This window comes from Rhododendron vialii, chromosome 3a (assembly GCF_030253575.1).
Source record: "Rhododendron vialii isolate Sample 1 chromosome 3a, ASM3025357v1".
NCBI lineage: Eukaryota > Viridiplantae > Streptophyta > Magnoliopsida > Ericales > Ericaceae > Rhododendron > Rhododendron vialii.
The window spans coordinates 13,662,113-13,672,043 of NC_080559.1; the positions used below are offsets into that span (position 1 = coordinate 13,662,113).

A 9,931-nucleotide genomic window follows, 5' to 3' on the forward strand; every position below is an offset into this window, starting at 1 on the left:
GCTCCCGGGTTAGTGACGAACGGAACATCCCAAAATCCTCCATCGATGAGAGCCGCGTTAATGGTCCACACTTCGTTCCCCATGTTTAGGTCGACAATGTTGTCAACGTCCCAAATATCAGCAGGCGGTGAGGTCTGAACGGCTTCTTTCGCATCCCAAAGATTGGCTGGAAGCGCATCCAGGACCATGATTGAGCAGTCATCTCCGGGAGCAGAAACAATAGGGCGAGGCTGTTCCACAGAGACAAAGTCGAGAGTAGGATCAAACTCATGGATGCGACGGTCGAGCGTGTCAGCAATAGAATTCACCAAAGGTAACATGGCGCCTAGTGGGCGACGGATATCGGGCACAATCTCCCCTTCTTGGAATTGGTCCCAGTACTTCTCACTGAAGTCGTTTTGGTTCACATCAGTCTCGAGACCCTGACCCAATTGCCATCCATCAGGCTGTGGATCCCACACGTATTCCTCGGCTTCCACTTCGACTTGGTTTAACTCGGGCTGATAAAAGAGCGCGAACAAAGAGAGACCATCCAGAGGGTCAGCCTGAGCCGCGTTCCATTCTCCCTCCCACTGGTCTAGCCATACTTGATTGACTCGAGGGTGCGCGGGAAACCCCATGTTAAACTGCTCAGTCCAATCACTGCAAAGTTCTTCCCACTCCTTGGCTCTGTCTTCCATGGCCCAACCGGCCGCCATCATGTTAATGCTTGGTTCGGAGGGAAAGGGTACAACTGGTCTTGGGTTGATGGTTGAGGTAATATGGTCGGTGGGGTTGAATATGGTGGAGCTGAGGTTTATCTGGTTCACTTGAGGGTTAGGGTCATGTTTGGGTAAGGAGTTGGAGATGACATTGAGCTTTGTGGGTGGAGTCGGAAGGGTGCCATTGTCCACCAAATCCTGTATCGCATGGCGGAGGCGATAGCAGGAGTCGGTGTAATGGCCGGGCATTTGGTGATACGCACAGAAAGTGTTGGGGTTATGGCTAGGGGGTGGATTTTGAGGAAGCGAAGTTGGGGCTAGAGGCCTGAGGTGTCCGGTTTTGATTAGCTTCTCCAACACCGAGGAGAGAGGCGCCTCGAAGTTGGCGAAGTTACGGGGTTGATTGCGGTTTCGGGGTCTTTGAGGGGTTTGAACTTGGTTGATGTCGGCAATGTGGTTAGAGCTTTGGGCAGAGGGGTTGTTGGCAGAGTTCGCGTTGGCGTAACTGTTGCCACCGAACAGAGCAGTGTTGTTCCCGGTGTATGCACGGGGCTTTGATTTTGAGGCTGAGGTGGAGGAAGAATTGTCGCTCCTGGGCAGAACGCCAGTTTGAAGGGCCTCTTCGATGGCCAGCCCGGAATCATAGAAGGTTTTGAAATTTGCGCCCTGAACCAACACGAGGTTTTTGGCGAAGTCGGGCTGCAGATTACGGGAGATGATGCGGATCTGATCCTTCTCGCTGGGGCGGTCGGGCATGAGAGCGGCCTTGGCTCTCCATCTTTGGATAAAGTCTGCAAAGGACTCCTTTGCAGTCATCTTGGTGGATTCCAACTCCCGAGTGGTCATTTTGAGTTGGGCGTTGTAGCTATACTGAGCATTGAAGGCCGTGCCGATGTCCTCCCATGTCCGCCTCTTGGAGATGTCGAGCGACAGGAACCACTGGAAGGCGGGACCAGCAAGAGTTTGCGGAAATAGCTGAGCCATGGCATCCTCCCCGACGCCATGTAGCTTCATGGCTCCATGATAGGCCAACAGGTGGGTTTTCGGGTCTCCAGTACCGTCGAATTTTGCAAAGTCGGGCATTTTGAACCGATCGGGGAGCCTGGCATTCGGAAATGGGCAGAGGCGGTCCATGTCTAGTACTCCCGACCCTTTTCTTTCGGATTTGGCCACAGCTTCTTCCAACTTGGCCATCTTGGCGGCCAAGGCTGCCATTTCTGGACTTGGAGCGGGGTTCTCAACCAGTGGCTCTTCCTCGGCAGCGGCTCCTTGTACACGCCTTTCACCGCCTTCCCCTCCTGCTACAAGGGGAAGTCGCTCCTCAATTAGGGTTTGAAGATTGGCCATAGAGGCGTCGGCCTGGTCAGCCCTTTGTTGCATGATGGCCAGGTTGCGCTGCAGATCGGCTAGCACAGTTGCAAGATTCGGAGGTGGGACATCCGTCATGGTTAGTACTTCTGTTTTAACAAGCTTGGGAGATGCTGGTGGAGACGGAGTAGACGGAGGAGACTCGTGCGGGGTAGTCGGCGGCGAATCCTCCCATGGCACAGTGCAGGCCAGAGCTTCCGTTGCGGTCGACTGAGAGACGAACCCCAAATCAAAACCTCAAACAGACTCGACGGACGGTCCCAAATAGGTTTGACTCTTGATTTCGGAATTCTGCTTTGGCATTGGCGTGGCTAGACAGCAAGGTATAAGAGCTCAGTGACAGCCTGCAGTCATTTTATTTGAAAGAATCGACAAGAGAGGAAAAATGATCATGCCAACGTCGTCGGTGTCCTCCTAGACTCTAGAACTAGGGGGAGTCTGCTTCACGCCACTCAGACAGTTGCCATGGAATCCTCGGATTTTCTTTTCGACGGTGTATCCTTGATTGAATCGAACGTTACTAAGGGATGCCAAAACAGCCTAAGTCTTTGACTTCCTCCCTTCTCGAAGTTTCAAATTTTGATTTTGGAACAACTCGGTGTAGATGGCATGATACCGTAACCGAACTGGCGTTTAGCAGCACTGTGCCGGAGCCTGGTGTAAGTGATTAGCACTTTTAACCCGAGCGGTGTAAGCATCATGCCATTCTCTCCGTCGCTCCTAGCTTTCGGTTTGAAACCTCGATGGGGTTTTAGACAAGGACTTAGAAAGCATCGATTTCCCGAAGTCTCATTGATTAAGGATTTGAAAATTTTGGTAACGTGCAACATCGAGATGCACGACTCGTCATCGGTCCAAGGTAACGCCGAACGGGCGCGAGACAGACTCGACAAAAGATATCCTAAAAAGCCGCCCTAGCACGCTCCTACGCAAAAAACGGTCATGAATATATGTACAAGCATGCGATAAGGAAAACGGTAACATATAGACAGGATATGGGGTTAGAAACAAGTAATCCTACCCTGCGGGTTCCTGTCCTATGTTGAAAGGTTCTAGTGCTTTGTAAACACTGTAGAGGCCGGTTTTGGCTTAAAGGGGTTCCTCTGACTAGAGCCGCGATATACCTCCCATTGCAACGCGTGGAGCAAAACAATGGTCGAATGGTAGTACGACTCATCATCGTCCAAGGTTGTTGGGCGTTCGAGGACCCCGGGCTCCAGTAAACTGTGCCGGTTACCCAAAACACCTCAACGGGGCTGACCAACCATTGATACGAACGGAGAAAGCCGAAGAATGATTCAATGAGAGAGAAATGCAACGCTTTTGAAAACAAATGCCTTTTGAAGCTTGGCTCACTTTTGTTAACTAATACTGGAGAAAAAACTACACAAGAGAACAATAGAAAAAGCCCCAGTTCGGATTGGTCGGATGCTGAGATCCTGTTACGTTACCATTCCGTTCTTCAGCAGCGCGAAGCGTGCTGTTTTGACAAGCTTTTGAGAATTGTTCAATTATGTATTAATCGCCAAATATCAATCAACGCAATGTTCCCCAGCAGAGTCGCCACTGTGGGCACGCCACCCCGGAAATTTTGCTTGGAAAATTGGGTGCGGCCCTTTTGTGTTTGGAAAAGCGCGGCGAAACGCCTCGATTCAGAGTCGCCACTCGGGTTTTAGCGGTGAAATCACCCAAGGAACCGAACTCGAAAACGTTTACCACGTTTGTTTGATTTTGAAAAAGGCTTGTAGACTGGTCCGTCGACACCTTCGATATCTGAAGTTCGGGAGCTAGATTACGAGAGGGGAAGGGTTTTATGGCACCCCTCTCACCCAATCCGGAGATCGGTCTCTACTCGGGCATTTTATAAAACGTTTGCATTTTTCTCTCATTTGATCATTTTTTAGCCAGTTAGGGCGGGGGAACAGTTAACGGGGGTTAAAACTATAACAAGTTGTGATTTATGTGGCAAAATGTTTATGGATGACTTGATTGCAATGCTAAATATAGATTGAGAACAAGCACTGAGCAAACTGGACAAATTGCAGTACGCTGCCCCGCAGGGGCATGAGCAAGTTCTACCAGCATGCACTGGTCGAGCCACTGCATGTTGGTTAGACTTGCGCACGCCACAGCAAGACTGGCGTACTCCACTTATCTGGTTTCACAGTCTTTGTTTGCAACCCTCTGGGCTCTGGAAAAGGACCAGCGCACACCCATGATATATATATATATATATATATATATTTACAGACAGATGAAATGGCTTGTAGCCATAAAAAAAAAAAGAAAAAAGACAGAAAACCCCTCTAAACAGAGCGGGGACATGCAGCAGGCCAAGATCATACCAAGATGCAAGGGCCAGCCACTGGGTCGTGGGACAACTGCCGTACGCCAGTCTTTATAGACTGTACGCCAGTTGGTTTTTGGATCCAGTGCTTGGCTTTGCATCATCTGGGCTCTGGAACACGACCAGAAGGATCCCAGGGGCCCTCTAAACAGATAAAAAATAAGCAATAACCACTATATCTAAACAGTTCTAAACAAACAGAAAGCAGTAAACTGGTTACTTAGCATGCAAGGGTGATTTGACAGAAAGATAAAATAAAAGGAATGATGATCCATGATCCCCACGCCAGTTGTGCTCGTACTGCCATGACTGGCGTACGGCATATAGAAACTGGTGTGCGCCAAGTATCATCACATACGATTGTTGTATTTTACCAGTTCAAGGCCAGGACTAGTATTGTTTACTAGCCTGGGCCTTGCTGGTTCCCCTCAGGGGCCGAAAACAGAAAGGAATACAAAGGTGATATACCTTTTGGGTGTTGAGGTTTGAAGGTAGTTTTGAGCCTAAAGGTTGAAGATGGATGCTGTATGGTGACTGGATATCAGTAGGGGTATATGGAAGTGGGTTGCTTTCCTTTCTCTTTCAATGGAAGAAGAGAGATAGAGAGCAAGGAGAGGGGGTGAAGAGAGCTTTTCTTCTTAATGAGGCTAACCCCTTGCAAATGAATGCAAGGGGAGGTATTTATAGGGGAGAGAGACTGAGATCAGTCTGGGACCAAGGCCTTGTTTGGCTGGTTGGGGCAAGGTTGGAGCCTTCCCATGCATTAAATGCATGGGACTAGTTGATGGGGGGTGTAGGAGAGAGGGGGAGCGGGCCTGGCCGATATAATCATCAGGGGCTACTGTGGCCGACGTCAGGGTGGCACAAAAGTCTCGTCCATGTGGCTGAATAAAGTTGATTTGACTGGGTTTGATTGGCGTGCGCCACACATTGACCGGCGTGCGCCAGTGATAGCTGAGTCAACGGTCGATGACTGACACGTGGCAGCTAACTGGCGTACGCGTCCAATATACTGGCGTATGCCAGTTAGGTTTTGCTGGGGCTGTTTGGCTCTGGTTTGAAAGGTCTGAAACGGGTTTGAGAAAGGTTAAGGGCGCTCAAAGCTCAACCACACCTTTGTCCTTAAACTATTTTCGACTAAAATCATCATTGGGGAAATAAAAGATCGACAAATAACGTTATCTGGACAGTCCAAAATGGGGTGTCTACACCCACCATTGGCTAACCAATGGTTATACATGGCCGCAGCCAGCGCATCCCTCCCCACAGTCCACTCATTGGAAGAATCTACATTATCAATGTGCTCATCATTAGGCACATCGTTCACATGATCTTGTTCCCACGCGGAGTATTCTTGTTCAATGGGATCATTGGGCATCTCTCTCTTAATTAGGTTATGGAGAAGACAACATGCTGTCACAATACGGGTTTGAGTCCTTATGGGGTAATAGGAGGCTGATCTCAAAATTGCAAACCGCATCTTAAGAACCCCAAAGCTCCTCTCAATGACATTCCTAGCAGCGGAGTGCTTCATGTTGAAGTACTCCTCTTTGCTCACTGGCATATGACCTTGTCTCCAGATGTTTATGTGATACCGTTGGCCACGGTATGGTACTAGAAAACCGTTCCCATTTGTGTAACCAGCATCGACAAGGTAATAATGTCCTGTTATGAATGAGAGTTAAGAGAATAACTTAGGAAATGGATAGCTAATGGTAATGGAGCGAAGGGAAACATTAACTTAGGCTATGGAACATACCATGGGGGACTATAAGACCCTCAGGTCTTTCAATGGCGTTCTGAAAGATTCTAGAGTCAGTGGCCGACCCTTCCCAACCAGACAAGACATAGACAAATTTTTGGTTTCTAGTACAAACACCTAAAATATTTGTAGCAATCTCACCCTTCCTTAATCTATATCGCAGCCTGTCAGCAGCTGGGGGATTAACTGGCACATAGGTTCCATCCAATGCCCTAAGATAATTCTAACAAATGTTGGGAAGAGTATTAAAAAATTAAATATGGCCAATTATAGGAAATATTTCAAATGGAAGCAGTCAAATAATGTAAAAACACGAGTGTACCTGAAACCAACTCCATCTACTGTCTTCGTAGTTAGGAGGTACAGGCTCAGGCGTTACTAGGAGCATGTTGTAAAGGCGCAAGACAGCTAGGAGTACATCATTGAAATGCCTACTTACAGTCTCGATAGATCTCCAAAAGTCATATTTCGTACGTCTCTGCTTTGTATGGTGACCGAGGACCCACAAGAATATTGCGACCCTCTCCTCCAAACATACGTTGCGTGAGTCCCCTAATCCAACACCTCGGACTAAAAAGCACAATCTTAAAAAGGTATGCCTATTCACCCTCAACTGGTCGTGGCAGTCAGTGTCATTGCCCCTTATAAGCCTATTGATATTGTTTACATGCATCTGGTAAAAGTTTGGATTAGGAGATAACTCGGGACGAGGTTCAGGTCGGCGTGTCGTGGACGTGATAAAGAGGTAGAGGCGAAATATACCCATTGCAGCAGTAGTAAAGGCATGCAATGCCACGACTGCCTCTTCCTCTTCTCGTCTCCTCACTTGTTTTATGTTTAATCTTAGCATCCTGAAAAACGCTAACAAGAGTTTGATCGATTAAATCTCAACTACAACTATTTATAAGTACTTATACTTAACTTCATTAACATATGATTTAACAATTCCTAAACAACATTTTGTCTCAAATGTTTTATGATTACACACTTCTCAACAACAATTCATAAAAACTTCGAAATATTGATCCAAAACCATCATTAACAAAAGTAAGTAGTTAGTAGCTACATGTGCCATGTACTAATATTTTTCTTATTCAATTTCCAAAGTCTACATTTCTATGACAAACCATTAACCATGTAATAAGCCTTTTCAGCATCCCTACATCCAAACTGAAATGCTAACTTCAAATATGCTGCCTATGCAATCCCATTGAGGAAGGTTTACCTACAAAATCTGACATATATAAAGTTATATGTACACCATAAAGTCACCTCCAACTCATCTCTTCAAAACCACTTTTCAACAATCATAAACAACATATCTGTATTTGATTGAGGAGCTTATGTTTTCTGTTTTACTCTATTCACGCAAACCATTACTTCTCTAATCAACCACAGTGTCAAATCAAAAAAAACACACAATTGCCAATTTCAATCAAAAAAAACACACAATTGCCAACCACAGTGTCAAACCCCATCAATAACCCGATAAGCACACCAGACAAAAAACCCAGCAACATGAGTGCTAATATAGACGTACACATACATAAGATTTTCATGCACAAAATACAACACAAGATTGGACATATGGACAGATATATAGCTTCTGTAGCCCTTTCGTTCTTTCTTTCTTCCTTTGTTTTGATTTTCGGATGAGTAAGCTCATTTTCTACGCTACACAAATCACTTTTTCTTACCTAATAAACAATCACTGAGTGTTCGTATTCCACAGAACCCTATTTTCAGGAATTATGACCAAAAGCTTTGAAATTCACAAAAGGAAAAAATAATCCAAAACAAACATTTTATTATTATTTACATAGTTGTCAAATCGTGAATCGAATCGAGAATCGAAAAGGTCCGGTGGCGAATCGTGAATCGAATCGAATCGTGAATCGTTCCGATTCGGTCAAAATTTTTAAAATGCATAAAAAATATAGATTTCAAGTTTGAATCAACAAAAGTATTGTTTCCAAAGATAAATAGATGATCACATGGTCTAAATAAGCAAGACACTTGCTTTTATTGCAAAAATGTGGGTCTGAAATCTGAGTTGGGAGTGGAAGTGAATAGAATATCATACATTTGGGAGTGGAGAATATAATAACATATAGTTGGAAGTGGGAGTGAACATAATATCATATATTTGGGAGTGGAGAATATAATAACATATAATTGGAAATGGGAGTGAATATAATATTATATAAGTTGGGAGTGGAGAATATAATAGTTGTAGTGGGGAATCTAATAGCATATAGTGGAGAATATAATAGTCTAAATGGCGGGAAGGGGACAATATAAGCCTCATTAACTGTTTACTCTGCCTATTCGATGGCAAACAAATTCGGTGGAATAGATTATCGGTGGCTAAGCTCTTCCTAATCGACGGCCAACAGTTCGAGGGTCGACGATGTTATGATGTCTTTTATTCTGTTAGAGATGCTGCATGAAGCTCTGTTTGAAGCTCGGTTCTTTGAGCTCTGTTCTTCCGGAACCCACAAGTATGTAAAACCCAATTTTTTTTGGATTACGACTGTGGAGAACCAAATTGATCCTCTTAAAATCTTCCTTAAAGGGTTTCGACCCTACGTATGGCAGAAAAAACTATTACAAAACCTGATATTCAACTTTAATTTCATTTTCGGTGGCAAAAATTCAACCCCACCTGCCGGGCTCGAAAACAGACTGAATCATACGATTCTAACGATTCATCGATTCTCGAATCGATTCGTCGATTCTGTCTACGATTCTCCCCCATTTACGATTCTTTGTATCGGTTCGAATCGATGATACCCCGAATCGAACCGAATCGTACGATTCGAATCGCGAATCGTACGATTTCGACAACTATGATTATTTGTCTCTTCGGAACTTTTTTTGAATTTAATCCATATTTTTTAAAATTTCTCCTGTTGAGATGAATACATAATCTAAAAAATAGGGTTTTGCTGTTTCTGCTGTTAGTATTCCACATTGAGCAGAACCCTATTTTCAGGGGTTCAACTAATCTAAACACACAGCCCTGAGTCAGCCGTGTTTAGCCACTAACCACACAAATGTACAACACAGTCGTTCACCTACAAACCTAATCTGAGAGAGAGAGAGAGAGAGTTGTAGATCGTGGAGTTACACAACAAAAAATGACTTCACCCAAAACCCTAACTCACCCAAAACCCACAGCCACAGAACGCAGGAATGATAAGCAACATAAAACCCATCACGCACCTAGAATATGAGTTAATCGAAGTCATACTTGAGTTAATCGAAGCTCCAAGTGGTTGTACACACCAAATCGCCACAAAACCCTCTCTGCTCCTCGAACAACACCAGATTAGGGTTAGCAGTTGAAATGGGTTGCTGGGGGTAGGGAAAGGGGGATAAGGAGGGGTACAATCGTTAGATTTTGAGGGGGATTAGGGGGTATAACGTATGCCCTCCTCAAACCCTGGCCGAAAATAACACCGGCGTATGCCTTCTGCTCCGGTCTTACCCAACGAAGGGGATAACGAAGACCCCAGCCATTTTGCCTTTCCAAACGGGGGATTAGAAGTGGGGCCAGGTATAAAAGAGGGGTCTTAACATATCCCCACCTCTTCTACTCCATCCAAACGGGGTCTTAGGGGTCGTTTGGATGCAGTAAAAGAAGGGGATAAGTAATACCCCTCATTTTAGACATGGGGCCCATCTTTTGCCCTCGTTTGGGAAGGTAACTCGCAGGGGTATTCCATAATCCGACAACTTCGGTAAGACTGG

General features: G+C 45.4%; 1 protein-coding gene across 1 annotated transcript; it reads right to left on the bottom strand.

The window, feature by feature from the left end:
- Positions 1-4,560: 4,560 nt before the first annotated feature.
- LOC131321124 (protein ALP1-like) lies at positions 4,561-7,182 on the bottom strand. The gene is made up of 4 exons (XM_058352134.1): positions 6,501-7,182; positions 6,176-6,401; positions 5,632-6,081; positions 4,561-4,595 (listed from the first exon to the last, which is right to left on the bottom strand). The coding sequence occupies exons 1-4, from the start codon at positions 7,026-7,028 to the stop codon at positions 4,561-4,563; spliced, it is 1,239 nt and encodes a 412-aa protein (XP_058208117.1). The 5' UTR covers positions 7,029-7,182.
- Positions 7,183-9,931: the final 2,749 nt, after the last annotated feature.